Source organism: Salvia splendens, chromosome 11, assembly GCF_004379255.2.
Source record: "Salvia splendens isolate huo1 chromosome 11, SspV2, whole genome shotgun sequence".
NCBI lineage: Eukaryota > Viridiplantae > Streptophyta > Magnoliopsida > Lamiales > Lamiaceae > Salvia > Salvia splendens.
In genome coordinates this window covers 5,959,704-5,985,693 of record NC_056042.1, presented here as the reverse complement: position 1 = coordinate 5,985,693, position 25,990 = coordinate 5,959,704, and the positions used below count along the sequence as shown (strand labels likewise).

Sequence of the window (25,990 nt, the reverse complement as noted above, 5' to 3'; positions counted from 1 at the left end):
CAAATTTTCCCAACAATTTCCTCAATTTTGATGAGCCAAAATCAATCTATAACATACAGAAAAAACATACTCCATATACTAGCTGAGTTCTTTAAGCATTGAAGATTCTTTCTATCTTTAGCTTTTGAAAACAAGATAAGTCCTATATATAATAGAAAAAGGTTAAAAGTTAGAAATGAAGAGAGATGAAGAAAAAATACAATAAGAGAGGGAGAGTTACTTTTTGCTGAACGGAGTGAGTACTATCATTAGGTCATACTTTGGAGGTTTGCATTAGTGTTAATGTATGATTCATGTAGAAATTTATTACTAGTACATTTTTAAATTTAGAAAAAATTCAGCTTAATTTCTTATTTCATCTTCTGAAGATTCAACGGCTAGCCGAATACTTAGCACCTTCTTCCTCCTTGGCTCTTTGCCTTCTAACCATTTCTTTATATGCTTTCATCTATTGATTCTCAGTAGATGGGAGCCCAATAATTCACTAGCAGTATATAATTAAGAGTTTTTTCATAGTCATGGATTTGACTCTGGATTATACTTGTATTGTGTGGTCCACACACACACACACAAATTTACTCCATTGAGGGATCGCTATCCAGAATAATCCATATGCCAGGCAAGCTACGAAATTGAGCCTCTAGATTATGTATGTATGATCAATATCTTTATTGTTTTTATTATATGGGTAAAATGCCAATTGCATTGAATTTTGGCCTCCATTTTTGTTTTTTATATGTATCCCAAATTAAGAATAGTGTCATTTTGCGGGAACAAGATAGAGACCTATTGGAAACATGCAACGGTGGGGTTTATGGTGTGCCGCTGCACCTGATTATTTTCACACTCGAATATTATTGGACTTGGATATTGCTTTTCTTTCTTTAAGGTTGGATAATCATAAGACAAAGCATCATTTATATATGTTTTCATATTTTTTTTTAAATTTAAATTAGTGATGCGGCGGAACATCAAACTGAAATGTCCTATTCTCACCAAGTGTCTAGCTAGACCTAGATAACTTTTTTTACGATTAGTGGTGGTCTGGTTGATGTGAAAGTGCAAATAAATTAATATGGAATGTAAGGTAATCCGTGTGTTAATTAATTCACTATATTATACCATCAATTAGTATGGTAAACTTTCAAATAGATCTTTTAAAAACTCTTTGGTTTCCTTTATATATATACTCCCTCCATCTAATTAAAGATGACTCATTTTACTTTTTAGTTTATCTCAATCAGGATGACTCATTATTAAAAATGAAAATACATTTTCTTTACTTTATTTCCTTCTCTTACTTTACTATTTCCACTTCTCACACAAAATAAAGTTGTATAAATACATGTGCCGCCCAAGAAAGGGGTAATTTTCTTTGAAACAGAGAGAGTATAGGTGTTTCGAAAATATTAACATAGTGCTAATTCTACAACAAAAAGAACTGCTAATTAAATTTTTAAACCTATTAATTTGTGTGTCTAATTATATTTTCAACGCTTCATAAATTGTCCTTATTGTTGGTGTTTCAACTAAAATTAAGTAACACGAGTAAAAGCATTATAAAAAGCAAAAGATAAAGATAATTTGCCTCAACTTAGGAACTTAGGAACGTTTTTTTATACTATCCTAAATTATGATTATTTTAAAAAAAATCAAATATCACTAATTGCGTCTCAATTTTTATGTTATTAAAAATACAATAAGTTTTTTAACATCAAAAGAAATGCAGAATACAGAGTGCTCTATCAGAACTAGTCTTCAAAGAGTAGAAGCTCAAAATGTTACTGTAAAAATAACAGAGGCTTTGATATTTTAGAGAGAAAAATAGATGAAATGGACTTGTTCTTTCCCTGGAATTGGGCTTGAATTAAAATACGATTTGGACAAAACACTAGGTTGGGCTTTAAATTTAGAAATTTAATTAATTTGGGGGAATTACGGAATCTAATATTTTAATTTGGGATATTCCGTTTTTTTTTAATTTGAGTTGTTTACTCAAATCATAACAGTATAATACCCTCCTAATTGTCGAAAGTCAAACACGTTTTCCCGTCATTTCTTCATTTCTTATCCATTTTGAATGACATCTAAAAGTTAACAACTGATTCGCAACCAAAAATAAATTTAGTAAATAATGTAAATAATAGGATGTGACTTCTAAACGTATAAATTAAATAAAAATAATTTTTCCACAGTCAAAACTATTTTGGTGATTGTGAATAATAGTCTATGAACATTCACTCACAAATTAAGTGTAATTTTTTAGTTTAGAAATGAGGGGTAAAATCATAAACAATGGATATTTTCAAATTTTTTCTTGTATGAATAAGTACTTACTTTTATATTTATATATACCCCGTGTTTACTTGTTTAACTCATACACTCACGCAGTGTATGGTTTAGAAATTGTTTCTTAACGTTGGATCCTTGGACTGTATTTCAAAACTCAGCCCATGTTGACAGAGAGCAACATATGTGTTAGCCCATAAACAAATTAAATATTGGGTCTGTAAAGTGTAAACCACATATATCTACGAGTTGGATAGTCTTAATTATTTTAGTAAAGAATGTGTAGTTAAAAGGGTATTAATGTAAACTTAGTTAACATTAAATATGAAAATTAAATTGTTCATATTCATAATGTCGATATTTACTAGAATGTCATTTTATGGCTAGCCATATTATGACTGCAGTATATTTATTGGACTCTGAAATACCCCACAAATTATCCGAAAAATTTGACCTTACTTTGTTTGTGATCTTTTCACAACTATCTCAACATACAAATCTCACCACTAAAAACATTCCTTAAAAAACTAAAGTTTTGGGTTAATTTAGCCTATTTAGAGACGAACCACCTTCCACTTGAATGTGATCTCTTCATCTCACTACCCCTACTTGTAGTTGCACTACTCGGATCATCTATCAACAAACGCCGTTCCATAACCGAATGCATGGACACCGATCTTCTAATCCGTCCATCCGTTTTCGCGCCCTCTCGTTGATCTCCGATGCTTATCTCCACATTTCCCCCCGCGCCTTGTGGCGATAGCGGAGGCAGAGAAGGAGGAGGCGGTGATGTGGCCGGGGCAGCCACACTGGCCCGGCAAAGCGGGCAATTAGAGTGACATTTAAGCCACGTGTCAATGCATGTCACGTGAAATGCGTGACTGCATTTGGGGAGAAGCTTAAGCCTCTCATCTTCCACAAACTCACTTAAACACACGGAGCACTCCGTGCCTTCCACCAACCTTTCCCTTCTACGGTACTTGAACGTCGCCATCGACCTCACCAGCGCCTCGTCCAGCCCGCGGTTCGTCGCCACGAACCACGTCCCCTCCTGGCCGCCGCCCTCTCCTCTCTCAACGTCCACGGCGCCGGTAGTTTGGCCGCGCCACGGAATTCTTCTGCCGCGGCAGTAATTGGAGAGGATGGCGTAGTAGCTGAGGAGGAGCAAGGCGGCGGCCAAGAAGCAGATGATCGTGATGATGAAGGGAGAGAAGTTGGGGCCGGAGCTACCGTCGTCGGGGAGATATTCCGACGGCGGAGGAGGAGGGAAGACTATGTAGCACCACTGCGGGCAGAAGAAGCTGCAGAATCCTTTAGAACAATCCTTGATGCGGCTGCCGATTGCTAGCGTATTCATAATTTGGTGATGATTTGAAGTTGAGAGGAATTAATGTAGAGCTGAAAGCGTGAGGGGAATGATGATAAAGGAGTTTATAATGGAATGGAGCAAAAGGGAAATTAAAGAGTATGTGTTGATTGGTATACCTTATCATTGACTAACCTTTATCTTTTTCTCTTTATTCCTCCATTAATCGCTCGCCCCAACCATTCAATTTCACTTTAATTCGCTATATGACCATATAAATAAATAACACTAACACTCAATAACGTCTTTGTTGCAGCAACCAAGTTAGTTGTACCAATCCAGATAAATCAAGTTTAAGAATATTGATTATATGGAGTTGCGAATCTTTAAAGTTTGTTAGGAATTACGATATTGCAGCGCTAAAAGGTCATGCTTGGGCGTATATATGTTGATTAGTATATTAGGAACAACACAATCCTTTGTCCAAATTGGAAGAAATTAAGAGCTTCCCACTTCAAAATGATTTTTTTTTTGGGGGGGGGGGCTACAAAATATCAATTTAACTTTTAGCTAAAATTCTCAGCATTTGGAAATAATATACCCACCCGTTCATAATAAATAGTTTGATTCGTTGATAGCACGGGTTTTAATTAAAAGTTGGTAAAGTAAAATAGGAGAAAAGTGGTTAAAATATGAGAGAAAAGTTTTTTAATTTTTAGAAATGAGACTATTTTTTGTGGAGATCTCCAATTGATAAAATGAAACTATTTTTCAGACGAAGGAAATAGGAGTATTTATTAAACATAATTAGCTGTTCAAATATGGAGTAATAAGTGGCAGCATATGTAGATGAAATATATGAAAACGTGTAGCTTTTTGTATCCATAAACTAATTAAATAGTCATGTAATGTGAAGTTGAAACCCAAGTCAACTGGAAGTGAAAAAAATATATATTCCGTACTGGTAGTAGAATATTAGAGACTTCCAACATATTGTGAGTCCACAAGTTTAAACCAATTGATATTTAGAGGATCAATAGAATCAAAAATCGTTTAAAACTTATTCAAGTAACTCAACAATGAAGGTTTATATGATATGGATTAGTGTTAATTAATATTTTGAATTTAGTTATGATTTTCATATTAAAAGAGAAGTGAGGAGACAGTAGCAACCTCATCCTCTTTGTTGCACATGTAACAAAGAGAGCATTGCATGAACACCTCGTGGGCTGTGGCTCGAGTCTATACTTACCAATTGTTTAGCCCAGCAAAGTTAACTGCGTCTTCAAAATGCGGCTCTCGATCCCAGTGATCAGGATAGGAATATGGGTGTCCGCGGAGGAGGACAACTCCTGCATCAAGATCTTGCAGTGGCCGCTCATCCTCTATGCTGTCCTCATCCTAGTGTTGCCACTGGCCGCTCACTCGGCCAACCCCTTGAGCTCTTTTTGGCTGCCGATCTCCCATATATTGGCAGTCATTGCCCTCATTATATTGTATCTCTTCCTTGTTTCGCTATATTTAGTTACAATATATTTGTTCGCGAATGTTTGAAAAATTACACTCTTTAAGAAGATTGGATGCATCAAAGATATTTTATGATATATATAAAAAAGATGACATTTTTTCTGGTGTTTTCATTTCAAGCATGGTTTTGTGACATCGTTGATAATGCTTTTACTAGTATTCTCGTTCCCTTTTCTTAATTTCTTGTTTTAGTATAAATATATATTGTGATTGTCGATAAAAACAATGTGACATTAAATGAATTGACAGTTCAATATAGATAATAAAAAAAACGCTATATATAAATAATGACTACTAATCCACTATACTAGAAAAATCTTTATTGTGTGGTAATCCTTTATCGAAATATTGTGAATTCAAAAGAATTTTGAAAAACTGTGGACAGAATTATATTCATCATATTGGGCTATTGAAACTATATTCAGGCCCAATTATTTTACATTACTAATTTATAAGTCTTGCAGGTCTTTTGGCCCATGGAAATGGGAAATCTAGCTAAATCAAATGTGTCTTCATCTCTGAACAAAGTTACAAGTGATGGAGTTGATGATTAAGCTTATAAATTTGAAAATTCTTATATTCAAAAGTCACGTTGGCTTTGGCTTTTTGTTTTTCTTTTTGTTCAAATTTATTTTACACGTGTTTTACGTTGTATGATCATAGAAAGCGGAGTAGTAATTTCTTAAAGTCAAGAACGTTAAAAACATCCAAAACATTGGGACACTTCGTGAATGTTAATTTGCTATACAAAGTAGATGCAGTGGTTCAACTAATAAATTAGTCAACTGATTATTATTTTATTGTTGTCGATCGACGACTACCATAGTAAATTTAAAGGCCATTATCTAAGTGACATCATGGCTTAAGCAAATTATTCTAACTATAGACAATATTCCACTTGTTGTCGTATTTTATTTAAGGGAAGTTTCATAGTGCTAATTAAGTTTAGTAGGGCGTATATATTCGTCATCATCTATAGACACCGATTCATATATCTATCACATTCTTCACTTTTTCCAGTGCCTCTTACTTGGCTTTCACTACCCACAAAGTGAATATATATTTCACTTATTTTTAGCAAAGCAATTTTGGACATGTTCGCTGATAATATTACCAATTATTAAAAAAAAATGAATTAATGACAAATACATATATATACATATGTAAGTATAGCAAAGTCAAACAACCAGATAAATGGATGTATTGCAGGTAAACATATACTGTATTGTTTTGGAAATGTCTGTAGATTTGGACATTTGGTAACATTCTAATGATGTTGACTCCATTGCATATTATATGGTGGTAAATTTAAGTTATATATATACATAACAAATTGTAAATGATAGCATAACATTAACCATGTGACAGTTGATATTATAACAAATTTATGTTTCAATACTCAATAGTGACATGAGTTTTGAAGAACCGTGAACATTAAAAATGTAATTAATCAAATAAAACCGTGACATCTTGTAAGGGGTAAGTAACTATGCGTGTTACAAAAAAAAGCACGTAAGAAAATTTAGTGACACTAATCAGAGGCTGTATTAATTTTTGCAAGTAAACTTAATTTAATTAGTGACATTAATCAGAGGCTGTATTAATTTTTGCAAGTAAACAAATTTATGTACATTTTTTATTTTTATATTGTAATAAAATTATATGGACGCATAGGTTGATGCAACTAATATTTATTTACCTAAATATGTAACAGTTTTTTGACACGTGATATCATTAAAAAAGTCAATGCTAATTTTTTTTTTTTGTGGTGATGCTAAAATACCATAGTAGTGGGTGATAGTGTGATTGTACTTTTGGATTGAAATTAATTACTTGATGTATTTATGTTTTTATCGTATATCGGTGTCGTGATGCAAAAATACTGTTATAGTGAGTAACACTGTGATGGTTCTTTTGGATTCATTATTATTTACCTCATTTTCCTGTTTCTTTTTATCATATTTTTTAGTTTAATTGCAGATGCCTATTTTAAATTATACACATAAATATATTAGGCAGGTGTGAAGGTAATCTTAACTAAATTCATATTTAAATAATGGAAAATAAGAATTTTATTAGAATACAAAAATTACTTGATTTAAATAAAAATTAGTAATATAATTAAAATTAATTTGTTCATTCATTTTTTAAAACATATACTCCCTCCGTCCCGCTATAGTAGTGACATTTCGTTTTGAGCACTCATTTTATAAAAATGATAGGAGTAATAAATAGTTAAAGTGGAGAGGGAATAAAGTAACAGAGATGATTATGTAGATAAAATGCTACATTATTTCTGATATGGAGTGAAAAATATAGTTGAAAAATATGATGAATCATGAGTCTTATTTTTGTAAGTTAGTCTATGGAATGTAAATGGAATGTGTTATGAAAAATTGAGCATACTTGTCATTTATTATAAAAATAAATGAAATTCTTATTGGCAGACCAACTAAAATAGAAAAACTATGAGAATGTTAGTCCTAGATAAAGGGAGTATATAAATGCACAATACAAAAGTGATAAGTCGGTGCTCATAAGTCATAACAAGCACATTTTGCTTAACAGCAAGCCATATTAGTATCATGGTGACTGAATATTAGGGAAAATTGAAACCTACCATAAGTTGAATTAAAAAAAATTTAAAAAATTACTGGATAGATGATTTCTTCATTCCTAAAAAATATACAACATTTAAAATGACACGGATTTTAATGTACAATATAATTGATAAAATGAGAGAAATAGAAAGAAAAAGTGAGTGAAGTATTATTAGTGAAGAATGAGATCCAACTTAATAGAGAGAATTTTTTTTTCCTTAAATAGAATTAGTCTATAGGGACATCTTAAAATGATAAATGTAGTCATGGGCGGATCTATGTAGTGTGTTTGTGGGGCATTTGTCCCTCCTCAAAATATGTATATCAATGCTAACTTTTTAAAATTTACAAATTTACTTATGATTCTCTCTTAAATGCCCCTTCTTAATATTTCAAAATTTGTTGATAATATATTTTTGCCCCTTCTTATATCAATTCCTCCCTGAATGTAGTCTATTTTTAAAGAATGGAATGTATATTATTTGTAATCTATAGAATCACATTATAGCATCATAGTAATGGAGTAAGTATTTCTGCATATTATAGCATCATAGTAATGGGGTAAGTATTTCTGCATCACAGCAAACATTTCAAAAAAAAAAAAGGTAGGAGTATATATATAGATATACATATTCCAGTCCTTCATTCAACCAAAGTACCATAATCCAATCATATGAAAAATTGAGTTGGTAAAGAAAAGTAAGGCAACCATTTCCAATATAATGCATTATTAGATGAAATCAACGGCAATAAATGAATATGGCCCTACTTTAAATGCAACTTGAGAAAACCAAATTATAACCAAGGACGGCGTGAACCTTAGTCTGGATTCCGAGAATCAAGACACCTGTCACACGTATCACCAATCACCTTCCGACACATATCCATCGCCAAAATGCCAGTTACTAACTATTTTCCAACCATGGGTCCCTTTTCAAAGTTACCTCATCACTCCAAATTTAGCATTTCAATATAATTATGCCCTTTCTTATTTTAATTTTTTAATACTATAGGATAAGAACGTCCTATCAAATACTCTACATTTGTTATTATTTTAGTGGTAAGAGTTGTTATCTCTATTTGTTGTTTGTAACAAAGGAAGTTAATTGTTTATGTGCCGGTCACAACAAAACCTCATTAATCAACGAAATTTAAAACATCTCTCTCAAAACCAATCCTCATTTCTAAGTCAAAAGGAAGTTTCTCCTTAAGCTAGTATAGAGTGGTCCTATTCTATTTCACATAAAATTCATCCAAAAGTCCAATAACTCCAAACCAAAATGTACACATTATTTCCCAAATCATTGACCATTAACATGTGTAACAAGATCAAATAGTGCCCTACTATTCTTGAACACATATCAACGCAATTAATAGAAATTACAAACATGACAAAATCGCCATAAATTAGATAGACACACATCTCTAGTTTCTATGAAATGTCTCTTGTCATTTCATACTTGCCCAAAAAAAAAATACCCATTTTTTTGCAATTTGAGTTCAACAAGATGTTAATTCCATACCGATTGACGCTTAACCGAAATTTGGATTCAATCAATCCAAATATAGGTAAAAAGAAATACTCAATCCCCAAAATATACAAAGTATAGTATATATTTTTCATAGAACTCAAGTTCCACACTAAACTTTACACATTGTCTTATTTTTTGTTTCTAGTCTGGTCTATATTTCACATTTGTATACAATAGTTGCTTCTATTTACAATGTAGGAGTAGTAGGAAAACTACTAATACTTTGAGTAACACAAACACACCTATGTCTTCTTCTTCTTCTTCATAAGGTTAAGCAAAGTTTTAAGTTTAAGTTACCCTATATTTCTATCATGAGACCTCCCATTGGGGATCTATGAGGAATACCCTTTCTCCGCTTCGCAGACCGGAAATTCAACGCCATACGCGGCGGCGTCGAAGGCGTGAAGCTAGGAAACCTGCTCGTATTCCGGCTATGGCTACTGCTGCTGTACGAGTCCTCCGACGACTCACACGGCGCCCCCTTCTTCTCCGGCGAGCGCCTCCGAATCTTTAGGAAGTTCTTCGATGTCCCAACAATCTGAAAACCAATAATCAATAATCAATCAAGATAGCCAATTATCACTGAATGCAATCAATCAAACCCTCTCTTCGAAATGAGCCACCCACCCCTTAAAAGGCCTTATAAGAAGGAGGATTGTCCATACTTATATAAACGAGCTAGGATCATCACCAAGTCAATATGGGACGAGATTTAAGAGTTTTAACACCCACATCTGACCTTTTTCTCTTATCATTTTTTCAATGCAATTGCAACATCAATAATTTTTATTGATAAGCCAGAACATTACGACTAGGCCAACACACGCACACGCATTGTTACCTTGCAGCCGAGAGAGCAGAAGCGGAAGGAGTCGAGGAGGCTGCGATAGCAAACTTGGCAGGTGTTGGTGACGCCTTTGCCGGGGCGGGGCTGAGGGCGCTGGTTCAAGAAGACGACCTTGGCGCTGTTGATTATGTATGTCTGAACACAGCTTATGTCCAAATACTTCTGGATTTCATTCACTCTGATCACATCGTGGTACGAAGACCTCCTTATCTGCAATGAATCGATCAATGCTAAGTCAACGCCATCAAAAACAGAGAGGATGAAGAAATAAAAAAGGGGGATTCATTCATACCTGAATAGCGCGGTGATCGGGGTGATGAGACAAACAGAGAGAGCAGAGGGCGCCATTCATACAATCCAAACAGTACATATTGCATTCGCTCTTGTGAGAATCCGCGTGGAATTTGCATTGCACGAAGAAGTGCTCCTTCAGCAGAGGCTTCAGCCACGGCGGCCATCTGTTCTCTTCCTCCTCACCTCCCTGTTCAATCACACAAATTATATTCAACAAAATGGCGATCAAACAAAAACAAAAACAACAAAAAAATCCAGAAAATTGAGCATTAGTTTACCATGATTCTCTTGTTTTTAGGCTTGACTTCAAAAACAGGGGTTTCTTGATTCTCAATCGCCAGCTTGAATGACTTAATTTTCCCTTTTCAGAGAGGAATATGGAAAATGGTGGTGTGTGCGTGCGTTTTGTATAGGAAAGCTATTGCTATATTGGAGGAAAAAAAAGAAAAGTGGAGTCTGGAAAGTTTTCAAGTGGAGGTGGTGTGTGACTGTGTGCTTCGAGGGTGGGTGGTTTGGGGGTGGGAAAGTTGTTCTTATCCTCTGATCCTATAATGTCTACATGCATAACAAAGTCCGAACCTACCTCCGAGGCTGCGCCACACCTTACTTTCTTTTTTATTTTATTAGTATCATTCTAATTGTTATTTTGTTGCCTTTCAATTTCACGGTTCTCGACTTCATCTTATCGATTTGGACATGGGCCTGGGCTATCAATAAATATGAGGTGTAAGAATTGTGAAGAGCCATGTAACTCATTTTCCACGAGCATCGATCCCCTCACATTTTGTTCATGTTGGGATAATAAATTTTTACATAAAACTTCCACATGTATTTAAATTTCGATATATTAAAAATTATGATTGACATTATTATATTTATTTATGTATTAGGAGTGCATAAAGCGTATAGAGATGGGTTATTGAAGTGGAATTCAATACAAATTCAACATTCATTCGCTTTAATATATTGATGAATAGTGAATTAAAAATTGAAAGGCACTATCTCAGTATCTTTTAGGAAGCCCACTTCAGTTATTCATATAGTATTTTTCTTCTTAATTAATGATGTTATTTGGCGGGTAGGCCAAAAAGAATGCAATGGAGTGCAAGAAACAACTTTAGAATAGAACACAAGTGGGAAACACTTTGTGTTGCTGTTTATTATATTTGGTTGTGAGTTTATCTTAAATAAGGTTTATAGTTTGTGTGACCGGTTGAAATTAACTCCATTTTCTTGTGAGTTTTTTTTTTCTCACAAAGCTAGTCTATATGGTATGTAGGGTATGTGTGTTTCATCGCTGTATGGAAGGTATGGGTGCATGTTAGAGCGTCCACTATAACACGCCCGCGGCTATAACCGCGTTTGGGGCGGAAGCGGGGCGCCTTATAGTGGCGGAGTTGTCCGCCCCGGAGGTGGACGCGGCGAGGGGGGAGGGAGGCGGCGGACGCGGGATATCCGCGTGCGGGGCGAGGACGCGGCGATGGAGCTATAGCCGCGCCTATAGGCGCGGCGCCTATAGTGGCACGAGGATGAAGCCGCGGCTATTGCGCGCGATTTTTTTTTTTTTTTTTTTTTACATTTCAATTCACCTATAAATACACCCCACTCCATTCATTATTTTCACACCATTCAAACACAACATCTATACAAATTTCTCTCACTACAATTTGTATTTGTATTTTTATTTTTATTTTTATTTTTAATTCGTATAGTCGGCCTTTCTTAATCCACTAATTAGAGCCCGATAAATTTGTTAATAATTACTTGATATATTATAAAATGAAAGTTGATTATAAAACTTTGGGGCTATTGGAGTTGTCCACTATAGTGGCGGAAATAGAATTTTGGGGCTATGGACAAAAAATTGGGGCTATGGACAAAAAACTGGGGCGGGGCTATTGGGCGTGTCCACCTTATAGTGGACACCCTTAGTATCATATTAATTGTGACTTGTCTATATATGTAGTTTTTACTTTAATTTTTTTAATCATGCTTCATACCCAAAATTTGTTAGGTGGACGCGCCCGATACTCGTATCTATTTTTTTAGATGGCTCATCACGTGCACAATCGATAGTATAATACCGTAATACATTTTTAAAAGCAAAATGCTACAAGCCACCAGAAAAGTAGTGAGCGGAATGATTCATAAATAAAGCAAACAATATACAACGAGCTAGCTATCTGAAATTTTGAAACAAAAAAACAAAAGAAAAACGCCAAAATGCGGCGCCCACATCAAAAACAAAAAGACAAAGCTTATACTAATACGAGCAAAACAACAATTTCTTCACATATAGAAAAAAAACTAACGGCCAAACGGCGAGCGCAACCAGCAAATCCACACGTGGAAACACACTACACCTACATATGCCACAACAAATACATTGCACAAGGACACAAAATTGAAGACGCAATTACCTGCGTTAGAAAGTTTTGAAAAATGGTAAACATTTGGACACGGAAAATCGCCGTTGAGTTCTAAATAAGTTTGTCGATTACATCTTAATATTATTGCTTTTCTGGAACTCTTCTATTTGCATTCTTTAATTTTAATTAGGACATCAAAAATATTTAGAAACATATAAAATTAATGATATTCAAATACTTCTAGGGCATCTTCTCTCAATCTACCCTATTTCTCTTTATGCTATTTTATTCTTGCCATACCCTGATGTCGTTTAGCCAAGCCGTCACAACTCACAAGAATCTTTTCTTTTTAACATTTCAGTTAGAATTGAAGCCTTGCCATACCCTAATGATTAGTACAATCTTATAAAAAAGCAGTTTGTTAGATCGGCTAACTGATTTTATATAAATTATTCTAATAAAAGGACTCATACATGATCTTATTAAAATCCCCAATTCCGTTTCAGACAATGTTTATGTCAAACATGTGATAAAGTCTTATCGCGAACCGCCTAATTAATGATAGTTAGATGTTCATTATTTGCAATTAATAATACATAGTTTTTGCCCCCTCAAAAGATCTTTACCAATTTATAATGCTGAGGCCAATCATTCGCGATTTGATTTATAAAATATAAATATTCGGAGGGGATAATTTAGATCACAAGAGAATAGGAGAAAAAAAGGAAAGCTTGGAATTCTCGTTATCCTAATAACTATATAAATAATCTCAATTTTCATTAAATATGAAAAAAAAAATCAATGCAGTTGAACTAAACATTCCAAACTTAATCGTAAATGCTTTATCTTTATCATTTGCGATTTACTTTGGAATAGTTGTACTATTTTTTTATTCTATAAGGGAAGCACTACTACTAAATATGTACATGCCAGTCCCTTGGCCCGTGCTGCCTGTGCGACCGCACAGGGCCCCCAATTTTCAGGGGCCTCTGAAATATTTCAGCCCATATACATGTATTCCTATTTTTTCAGCCCAACAAAGCTATTTCTCTTGTATAGCAACGCCCAGACCTTTTTCTAGCACCGTGACTCTAATTCTGATCGGTTTCTTTTCCCGATCGTAGACCTGGGAGCCGCCTGTTCGTGTTCGGTGTTCCTCATCGACAAACGCCGCAACAGGGACCAGCTCACCAGAGCCATCGTTGATCGCTTCTGCAGCGCCTGCCATCGTCGGCCATTGCGATTGGGAGCAGCGCAAACACATCAATTTGTCTTTTTTTGTATAGTATATTTCTTTAAAATGCATTGTCTTTTTTTCTTTAATTATCATATAGCTTTAAAATGCATTGTCTTTTTTTCTATAGTGGTAGGCCTCATTTTAGATTTTTGCACAGGGCCTCTGATTTTGTCGGGACGGCCCTGAATATGTATATATTAAGTAAATCCTCGATGGTTCTAATTAATTAACTTAAAATATGTTTGGAGAGTTGAATTTGAAATTTTAGTCACGAATAATCTAACATAACCTATATAACTTCTTAGCAATTTCCCGTTTTTTTTAATTCCTTTATTTTCTTTTTGGAAAGATTAAATCTGAATATTAAAGGATTTAAATGAGTGGTCGAACGATCCCGTCAGCATGGATCAACCACCATTGGTGATATTAAAAAAAAATTTGTTATTTTGTCTAATTGATGATAGAGAAAGTAATTGACTGCAACCTAAACGCCATTACTCATGATACAACTGATTTTAATTATTCAGTAAGCTGAATTGCTGAAATGTAGTTAGCGTGATCAGGTTGTCTTTGAGTATTTTACCAAAAAATACTTATAGATAAGTGCAGCAAATGTTTCTTGCAACTTAAAAAAGATTATGCTGAGAATATTTAATACTTTAAAATTGTATTCTTATGATAAGTTAAGTCCTAGTCAAATACTATATGTGTTAGCTAAGTCACTCGATGTAGACTACCAGTTTTCAAGGAATACTCATGTAATCATATTGAATTAAAAAATGGAGTATTATGTTAACATGATTGGCCTTTTCTGATTAGTGTTGTTAATAAGGCCAGGCCGACCCAACCCAACACGGCCCAGGCCAATAGTGATATAAAGAGGGTATGGATTGAGTTTATTGGATGAAATGAGCTCCAATTGGACCGTTTATCAAATTTTGACCCATGACAATAAAAAAACAAACTCATTCTACACCCAAATAAGACCCAAAACTACAAATCATATACTCCATTTGTTCCACCTTAATAGAGACGTTTCATATTCTGCACTCATTTTGAAAAATAATATTCCCTCTGTTTCTTGTTAATAGAGACATTTCTTTTTGGCACAGAGTTTAAGAATAGTGTGTTAAATAGAGGGTGAATAAAGTAAGAGCGAATAAAGTAAAAGAGAGAGTTACTTTTTGGTAAAAATATAAATGGCTCAATTATCTTGGGACTTCCTAAAATGGAAAAATGATTCTATTAACATGGAACGAAGGGAGTAATAAATACTTAAAGTGGAGAAAGAGTAAAGTGAGAAAGAGAATAATGTAAAAAAGAGTCTTCTCTACATTATTCTCGCGCTCAATTTACCTTTTTCCACTTTAACTATTTATTACTATTATTTTTTCAAAACAAGTGCAAAAAATGAAACGTTTCTATTAACATGGAACCGAGGGAGTTTTATCCTCGCTTCATCCGTGATTAGGAGTCATGTTTACCATTTCAGTCCGTCCATGATTAGGAGTCTCAGTTCGTTTTTACTATAAATGGTAAGTACGTGATACGATCCTATATTCTAGGATCTCCCAATTAATTAGTTATCTTTTAATTCACCCTATCTTTCCCATATATGTTTAGATATTTGTTTCTTGTTTGATAAGTTAGAGTATTAGTATTGTAGTATTATAAATAGTAGAGCTTGTTATCATTTTAAGAAATCAATGAATTAAATAATTATTTTCGCCATCTTGTTGCGTATCAAGAAACTCTATTATTCATCGCTGCCGTCGAGTGAAACTCGCGCTCAGCTCTTCTTCCGGAGATCACCGCCGACCCAAGCACTTGGGCGCCGGATTCATCAACGGATTTCCTATTTCTGTGCTCTACCCGGAGAACCGATTGCTTAAGAGGAAAACCTCTCTTAACAACTGGTGCTTTCATCGTGCTCTCACTCTCCCACCATCTCGAATCAAAGCTACGTTATTGCCCGACGGAAAACATTCCGCTCACAGCACCTGCTTTGGTTGCCGAGTCCCGCATGTACGCCGAGCTCTAGCCGCCGAACAACCGTACTTCTGCAACGCCCGACGGGAAGGATTTCCGCGTGCCGCGTTGAAGTCAGACCATCATCCATATCCGCCTAAAAAAATCACAAAAAAAACAGCCGCAGCTCCACCATCACAGCCACACCTAATCCTCCGTCTTCATCCATATCCCCCAAATAATCATCAATATCAAAAAAAAAATTCAGCCGCATCACCACCATCTCTACCACAACCACGCATCAGTCCGTCGATATGTCATACGATTACGCCGGCTATCGTCGTCGTCAATACAACTTCCCTCAGGCCGCACAACCATTACGTCCCTACCAGCCGGTCCAACCCCACCGTGTAACCTGTTGGGACACTCATGGCAGCCAGGTGGGAATACTCCGTCCGCCGTCGTGGCGTGATCCAGAATCACCCTACGTCTCACACCACTAGGATCCACCTGATCGTCGCCCACGACCGAGATACCAACCCACCGGTACTGCGATTGTGTGCAAGACGTCCGGCCACGACACCTCAGCGTCTACGCCGAGAGGGGTGGCTACCTATCTGATCGCGGAGATCAACATACCCAATTAGGGTTCGATCGCCACCCGACTCACGCAATGCAGTGGCACCGCCCGACGTGCTGGGACCCAGCGGCGCGGCAGCACGACCGCCGCTACCCGACCTTTGACCGGCCCCGGCACTCGGGGACGTGCTGGGACCGACCTCACCCTCAGGGGGAGGTGAGAGCGCTGCGAGTCCGGCCCACCTCCCACCAACCCCGCTACACCGCCGACCAGCCACCAAGGGACCTGTACGGTCAGCCCGCGCATGTGACCAATCAAACCCCGGGCCAGGCTCCGCGCTCGCCTACCTGTTGGGACCCGCCAGGAGTGCGCACGCAGCAGGGATACCCAGCATATGACATATCCTTTGAGAGATTTGGAAGTGATGATAAATGTTGGGGGAGCATGTCATCTCTCTCTCTCTCATACTCCCTCCGTTCCATAGTAATGGAGACGTTTCTTTTCGTCACGGAAAGTAAGAAAAATTGTGTTAGGTGAGTTAAGTAAATGGAGAATAAAGTGGAAAATGAAAAAGGTAGAGAGATGAATAGAGAAAAAAAAGTAAGAGAGAGTAAAGTATGTGTGAAAAAATGTGTTGACTTTTACTAAAAAGGGAAATGACTCTATTACTATGGAACGTACCAAAATGACAAAATGACTCTATTACTATGGAACAAAGGGAGTAATAGGTATATTGAGTGCTCAATGCCAGGTCCGGTGACGAAGAAGAAAGCTATTCCGGGTCTTCGTTCGCTTGGGAGTCGGTGTGTACCAGATTACCAAGTTAGTGTTGGAATGAAGGAGCAAGAAGGAGATGAAATGTCTTATTCGTCGACTTTAGATGTGCAGAATGCATATTCATGTGCTGAAGCCACAGTTTTCGATTGCGTTGGTGATTGTGGCACGATCGAGATGAGCTTAGGGATTTCGAGGACTCCGTCTTAGAAACAACAACAAAGAAGGCTAGGGATCGTGATGTTGACAGTTCAGACACGGGATCTGCATCAAATGTCGCCATTAGATTGCCTAGTGAGAATCGCGGATCTAGGGAACATGGAGATAACAGCCCCGACGACCAACAAACTTCATATTGTGAGGAAACCTACCTGACATGCATCCCCGATATGAGTAAAGAAAAGGAGGAAGATGAATTGTTAGACAATGAAGAGGAGGACGTGTCTACTAAGGAAGTGACAAAGGTCGTCGACTCATTCATTGTTGTTCGAGGAGGTGGGGCTTACACTGCTTTGCATGAGGTTGTTTGTGTCTATGTGGATTTGAATGTCAGTGTTGTTAAAAGTATGAAACATCGATCAACATCGCTTGACACCGATTCAAGGTTGATTTCCCCGCGCAATGACACGCTATGTTTGAGCATTTTTGGAGGCGTGGACAGGCTCTACTTTTTGGCATGGAATTTTGCCGACCACATTGGGTCTCATTTGTTGATTTTTTATGGAGGTGAGGAAGGGAGACGTTCAGTTGTTCGATGTGCGTTTGATCCAGGGGGAGACGCTCACCAGAGCTTTGGCTTTCCATTCTTGTCGTTGCTACGTGGTTTCCACCTTGAGAACAAGGTGGATTTCAACCGTGGGGGAGTTGATACGATCCTATATTCTAGGATCTCCCAATTAATTAGTTATCTTTTAATTCACTGTATCTTTCTCATATATGTTTAGATATTTATTTCTTGTTTGATAAGTTAGGGTATTAATATTATAGTATTATAAATAGTAGAGTTTGTTATCATTTTAAGAAATCAATGAATTAAATAATTATTTTCGCCATCTTGTTGCTTATCAAGAAACTCTATTATTCATCGCTGCTGACGAGTGAATCTCGCGCTCAGCTCTTCTTCCGGAGATCACCGCCGACCCAAGCACTTGGGCGCCAGATTAATCAACGGATTTCCTGTTTCTCATCTCTACCCGGAGAACCAATTGCTTAAGAGGAAAACCCCTCTTAACAACATCTCTCTTGTTCCGCCAACTCATCCCACTCACATTTTATAATAAAAATGAGACTTGTGTTCCACTATTGTTTTCCACTCACTTTCTATTAAAGTAAGCTTCGTGTCGAATTCAATATGGACTCCTAATCACGAACAGTTGGAGTAAATATTTCCAGTGACCGATCTATCTTGGGCCAAGCTACCGCTTTAGTAAGAGTTTAGCCGACATCTAGACGACTAGCACCACTAGATGGAAGAAAAGAAAAAAAAAGAAAAGAAAAGAAAAGAAAAGGAAAAGGAAAAGGAAAAGAAGAGGGAAAGAGAGATTCATCATTTTCATTTCTCAGCTTTAATCGAAGAAGTGAGTTTGGTTAGAACTTAGAATGAAGAAATTTTTTTAATTATATTTATCAGTGCCGTGCTAGATAGCTTCGGTGATTTGAAATGGGTAGGCGAGGTGTCTAAAGGATAAATGCATAAGTGGATGGGAGGTGCCACGAGTTGGGACTTTTTTTAGAAAATACTCTTTTTTCACGAACTTTGCCAAATCTTTTTTGTTCACAAACTTTGCATACATATCTTTTTAATCTGTAATGTTTCAAAATATCATTTGAGATTGATAAACTTTGGCTCATAACTATTAAATAAAATAACACTTCTATACAGTTTTAATTATCTATATAATTCAAATCCAATATTAATAATTAAAATAAAATCATCACAAATTAGTTCATTTTCTCAAAATTTCAAATACTAGCTTAGGGTCCGAAAACCTTTAAATTTGTTAAGACAAATTTCTATTACTTATTACTCGTACTGATACAAGTAGAGTAGTGATAAAATGCAAACTCATATATTGTACAAACTCTAAACTTTTCAACACAGTGTCAACACAACATCAATACAATATCAACACAGTGTAAAATTTCAAGATTTTGATGTCAATACAATGTCAACACAATATGGATGCAATGCCAACACTATGTCAACCGTTGAAATTGTGTTGACATTTTCTGTTGATGTTATTTTGTCATTTGTTGACATTTTCTAACGATTCAGATCATAGTTTGAAGTTTGTACAATATATAGTATTTGCATTTGATTACATTCCGATATATTTGCATTTGATTACATTCCGGTACAAGTATGTAAATTGTCTTATTAAATCCACATAATAAACTTTTGTGATTCACGTAAATTGTAGCCTCTTATTATCAATCCAATTGTCCACAGCCAATATCACACATGGGAGTGGATCCTCTGCTGTGTATTAAACACAGCAGAGGGTGCTGTGGAGTGAAACACAGTCGTTTTAAAACAAATATGAGATTCCTACTTTTACTTCTTTCTATTCTTAAATATTTTATTCATTTTCATATGTGCTACAGTGTTTTTGTTCCTTTTTTTGCCTTGTTATTTGTTTTCGTTCGTCTTTTTTGTTTTCTTTCTTTCACATATTACTATAACCGACTGATTTTCTTATCAATTAAGAGTGCTGCTATTTTAATTTTCTAAGAAATATATAGTAATGAAATATAACTCATTATTATTTTGTAAGCTCATAAATTATTTCATATAGTTTAATTATCAAAGTTAGTGATTTTCTTATAGATAACGGTGCTACTATTTTATTTTTCTATTTGTAAAACATAGCGTAACTCATTATTTTTGTATTCGCTCATAACTTATTTAATACAGTACATAAGTTCAAAATTTATCAAATCTTGCAAAATATTTAAAGAGTTCTATCACATCGTATTAAACTGCGTGTGATTGATCTTGCAAAATTTATAAATTATTTAATATAATTATTAATAGAACTATACTTTAAAAAACATAAATTATCACGGTCTACACGTAAGTTATCAAAAGTATCAATTGAACTTTACATAGTACAATCTTAAAAAATATGGTATTCCATCCATTATATAATAAATGTCACTTTTTTTTCAGTTTGTCCCACAAAAGTTACATTTTTATTTTAGAAAATCGTTTCCAACCACCAAACACTGAGCATCACGGGTGTGCTTGCAAATTTCTGACAACATTGCAAGCACATTTGTGAGCAAAAATTAAAATAACTGAGCATTTTCCGAGCACATCTACATAGCCACAAAATATGTAAAACGATGAATATAACAAAGCAATTTCCAAGTACCATCAGTGATGCTCGGAAGCAAATCCGGCGCGAATAGAGCAAAACAACTTTATTTGGAATAAGCACATTCGTTTTTATATTTTTATGAGCTCTATTAGATAATTACACTATATGAAATAATTAATGAGCTTACAAAATAATAATGAGTTATATTTCATTACTATATATTTCTTAGAAAATTAAAATAGCAGCACTCTTAATTGATAAGAAAATCGGTCGGTTATAGTAATATGTGAAAGAATGAAAACAAAAAAGACGAAAGAAAACAAATAACAAGACAAAAAAGGAACAAAACACTGTAGCACATTTGAAAATGAATAAAATATTTAAGAATAGAAAGAAGTAAAAGTAGGAATCTCATATTTGTGTTAAAACGACTGTGTTTCACTCCACAGCACCCCTCTGCTGTGTTTAATACACAGCAGAGGATCCACTCCCATCACACATCTAAAGCGAGTCCAAACCTCGGGCCAGTCGCATTAACTAGAATACATATAATATATCCATTCAAAGCCAGAAACGCTCTCCCTCTCACTTCATGGACATATTTTTGGGATGTCATCCAAAATCAACATGTTAATCCGGATAATTTGATAATTTAAGATTAAAGTTGGAAATAAATAATAATAATAATAATAAAAATAATAATAATAATAATAATATTTTCTGTTTATAAAAATATTTTTATTAGTGTCGTTGGGCAAGATTGCATATATTAAAAATTGATAAAATAATCGGGAATGGAAAGGATTTGTAAATTAATCTCTAAGTTTGACTTAGCAGCGATGCGCCATGTGCATCATGCGGGGAATTTGCGGTGGACTTCTTATCACACTATGCTCTGGATCAACCCTTCAGGTCTTAATATTTGACTCATTCATGATAGATTAGGCATTTCATATTGTCGTTAGTTTTTTTTCAACTCAGGCTTAGACTGTTTTTTTACCAATTTTTTTTTTAAAAAAAACAATTGAAAAAATAAAAGAGATATAGAGAACAAAAAACGGTTAAAGTATTACTAGTGGAAAATAAGATCATCCCATTAGAGAATAAAAACTTACTATAAATATATTAGACTAATATTAGTGAACGATACAAAATAAATACCCCCTCCGTCCCTGAAAATTTGTCACCTATTTCCTTTTTCGTCCGTCCCTAAAAATTTGTCACCTTTCACTTTTACCATTTTTGGTAGTGGACCCTACAATCCACTAACTCATTCACACTCACATTTTATTATAAAACTAATATATAAAAGTAGGACCCACATGCCACCAACTTTTTCAACCCACTTTCTATTATATTTCTTAAAACCCGTGCCGGGTCAAATGGTGGCGAATTTTGGGGGACGGAGGGAGTACTACATAACTCTTTTTTATAGACAAAGATAATAATAATTTTTATAGACTTAATCTTAAATTATGTTTGATAAGTTAGATTACTCATCTAGGGTCCTGTTAGGTTGAGATTTTTGAGCCTAATTGAGAACTAAGATGTATTTTCAGCCACTCATTCACAATTTCTGCACGATGTCAACTACAGAGACATTATGTCAACTAGGGGGCATAATTGTCATTTTCGCGCGACGTCAACTACAGAGACATTATGTCAACTACGATGTCAACCACAAATGTTATTTATGTCAACTATTATGCTAACAACAACATTTTACAAATAATTAATGTCAACAACAAATATTTTCATGTCAACGACCTATATTATTTATGTCAATAACAACGTTTTATATATAATATATGTAGATATATGTAGTTGACATTATATGTATGTAGTTGACATATGTAGTTGACATGGATTGTACCCATAGTTGATATTATATGTGTATAGTTGACATGAATCGTATATGTATTTGACATAGATTATATAAGTAGTTGACATTAAATGTGCATAGTTGACATTAAAATGAGTGGCTGATAACGCATCTCAATTCTCAATTAGGCTAAAAAATCTCAATTAATCACAACCTGATACGAGACATATCTTCCATATGTCCCATAATTTAGTAATTAATATCTTTAGCTTCCATATCTCCCATAATTTAGTAATTAAAATCTTTATAGTATATTTTGCTTAGTTGGTTAAGATTAGATTAGATTAGATTTATTTGTTGAGGATTTCACATTATAAATATGTGGGAATATGTCATAATCATCATTCATGAAATAGAATATTATTCACGCAGCTTTTCTCGTCTTCTTCAATATAAAACCCTAGTTCTTGTAGTTGTTGATCGTCGGGCAAAGATTCCCACGACTTCACGAAGGAACCCTAATTCTTATCGTGTGCGATCGACGGGCAAACGATTTCCGCGACCTCACGGAGGAGTTAATCCAACGTTAAGGAGATTATCCATAACAACGGGTGCTTTCATTGAGAGCCCAAACGGCTCGGAATGGTGGCCGGGCAACGAACTCGCCGTGACCGACGAGTGCGTTTGGGACCGCTCGGAGTGGTGACCCACAGAGTGGTGGCCGGGCAAAGAATTTGCCGTGACCAACGTGGTCGTGACCAACGAGAACTCGGAGTGGTGGCCTGGCAAAGAACCAGCCGTGACCAACGTGGTCGTGACCAACGAGGACGTTGGCCCTTAAAGGAGGGTCGAATGTTACGGACTCAATTCCCACATCGGTTGTGAGAACAACTTATGAGGGGTATATAGACTAAATGGGCTCTCTCTCCTAACAGACTAGTCTTTTGGGATGAGTTCTCCTGTTTGGTCTGTATCAATGATACGAGACAATTATTATTATTTATCATATATCTATTATTTTGCCCATTAGTATTATATTAGCATATCTTTACCATATAATTAGTTTCTTATTCCCTAAGTTAGTGTATTTAGCATTATAAATAGGGACTTTGTTATTCATTTTCCATTATTCATGAAATAAGATAATTTACGTTACTTTCTCTTCTTCTACAATACAAACCCTAGTTCTTGCCGTTGTTGATCGTCGGGCAAAGATCACAGAGGAATTGATCCTAGTTCTTGTCGTGTGCGATCGACGGGCAAACGTTCCCGCGACTTCACGGAGGAATCTAATCGAGGTTAAGGAGTACATCGGCGGTTCGATCGCAGGAGCCACCCGCGGGCTGGAGGCGTCTTCGTCGTCGACCGGAGCATTAGATTTGACGGCCTTGGCCTTCGAGCAAGTACTAGCATCACTGGCCCGCGTCGAAGCGAGGCTAGACGCGGCTGAGAGGTGCAACCAGATCGCGTCGCCGCGACCAAGGCCAAAACCTGATCCACCTAATCCGGATTTGCCTGGAGGGAGACCGGATCCGCCGCGGCATCGACCGATCAGGAATGCAGCGACAACTGTTGCTCATCAACACCAATTATGGTTTGGTGGCCAACATTCCCGTGGCCACCATCGATCAACCCTACCGGATAATCTGGTGTGGGAGCGTTACGGCAGCGGCGGAGAAGGGAGTCATGGTCGACTTCCGACTGCGTGGGACCGCTATGGGGTCAGCGCGGGGATGACTCACGGCAGACAGACGACGGCGTTGGACAATCCCGCACATAGATGGGACAATCGGGCCTGGAGACACGTGCCGGCGTCGGAGAATGAATGGGGCTGGCGAGAAGGGGAACCCTATTTTGATATGCAGCGTTTTGATCAGCGGCGTCAGGATCTGCCACCGCCACCGACAAGGCCCGATCTGAGGCCCGGTCCGCAGCCGCCCTATTCTGATTGGGCGAGGGAGAGGACCGCATGGGATAATCCCGACCACAGACATGAAATTCACGCTGGGCGACAATCGACGGCGTGGGACAGCCCTTGGGCACGCCACGACGGTGGGGGTTATTCCGAACCGCCCCGTTACGACCATTATCGTTCAGACAGACCACGTTACGAGAAGATGATACCCCCGTGCTTCGACGGGTCTGATGCAGTCAATTGGATATCGCGCGTGCCGGTGGTGGTTGGCGGTGATCCCCCAAATCGGGTTGTTTCAGACGATGAGAGATCGGATCCTGGTGGATACAGGAGGATTGGATTTTTTGGTGATAAAATTGGTGGGTGTGATAAGAAGGAGTTTGAGATGGCATTGCAGGATCGTGTTATGGAAGAAACTAAAGATAAAAAGAATGTTGTAGAAGCTTACGTTTATGACATGCGGAACAAGCTTCATGACAAATATCACGAGTTCGTGACAGAATCAGATAGAGAGCAGCTTATTTCTAGACTCCAGGAGGTGGAAGATTGGTTGTATGAGGATGGCGAGGACGAAACAAAAGGAGTTTATATTGCTAAGCTGGATGAGCTCAAGAAGCAAGTTGATCCCATCGAGGAGCGCTTCAAGGAGCATTCCGAGAGAGGAACTGTGATCAACCAGCTTATTTATTGCATCAACAGTTACAGGGATACAGCAAGGTTAAACGATTCCAAGTGTGATCACATTGACCTGGCCGAGAAACAAAAGGTTTTGAGTGATTGTGTTGAAGCTGAAGCTTTGCTTAGAGAGAAGCAGCTGCACCAGGATACACTCCCAAAGTACACGACTCCCGTTCTCTTGTCTGCTGAAGTTAGGAAGAAGGCTGAGTCTCTTGACAGGTCGTGTAGGCCGATCATGATAAAGCCAAAGCCAGCGGCGAAACCATCCACTCCCGAGCCAGTGCCGACAGAGAGGGGAATGGAAGTGGTTAGTGATGAAAAAGACGATGAGGATAAGATGTGGGAGGAAGAGCAAGTTAGGAAAGGGTTGGGGAAGTGGCCGGATGATGGTGTTGGAATTCAAGGAGCAGGTGCTCCTGTGGGCGGTTTAAGTAGGTTGCCACCTAGTGGAATGCATCACCCTACCCAAAATGTGGATGGTAGAAGTTGCTATAACAATGTTGGAGGGGTAAGTTTTGACATGTTTGGTCGAGATGTGAATCAGCGGAAATGGATGGATATTACTAGAAGATCAGAAGCTCGGCGAGTCAAAGCTGATTCAAAGAGGAAGTTGGCCATGGAACGTGCTAGTTCCGTTAAACTCATTGAAGGAAAATTCAGCATCGATGAAAGTGATAGTGAGACTAGTGCTCACGAGTCAACCCATAATCAATTACTTCAGGTTGCTGCCAAGATTTTTAGTGAGGCAGCGGAGGAATATCCTCAATTTCAAGTGGTTAGGGGAAAATTTGAGAAGTGGAAGAAAGATTGTGCCACAAGCTATCGCGATGCATATATGTCCTTTTCGAGTGAAGTAAGACGCTCAGCTGTTCGGCGTGCGTTTGATCCAGGAGGAGACATCTCTCAACAATTTTTGGCTTTCAACTCTCATT

General features: G+C 36.8%; 2 protein-coding genes across 2 annotated transcripts; both read right to left on the bottom strand.

The window, feature by feature from the left end:
• Positions 1-2,648: 2,648 nt before the first annotated feature.
• Positions 2,649-3,776, bottom strand: LOC121754995 (RING-H2 finger protein ATL52-like). The gene has a single exon (XM_042150282.1). The coding sequence runs from the start codon at positions 3,644-3,646 to the stop codon at positions 2,840-2,842; it is 807 nt and encodes a 268-aa protein (XP_042006216.1). The 5' UTR covers positions 3,647-3,776; the 3' UTR covers positions 2,649-2,839.
• A 5,542-nt stretch (positions 3,777-9,318) lies between these two features.
• On the bottom strand, positions 9,319-10,926 carry LOC121756531 (protein RGF1 INDUCIBLE TRANSCRIPTION FACTOR 1-like). The gene is made up of 4 exons (XM_042152095.1): positions 10,674-10,926; positions 10,394-10,582; positions 10,096-10,311; positions 9,319-9,792 (listed from the first exon to the last, which is right to left on the bottom strand). The coding sequence occupies exons 1-4, from the start codon at positions 10,674-10,676 to the stop codon at positions 9,553-9,555; spliced, it is 648 nt and encodes a 215-aa protein (XP_042008029.1). The 5' UTR covers positions 10,677-10,926; the 3' UTR covers positions 9,319-9,552.
• Positions 10,927-25,990: the final 15,064 nt, after the last annotated feature.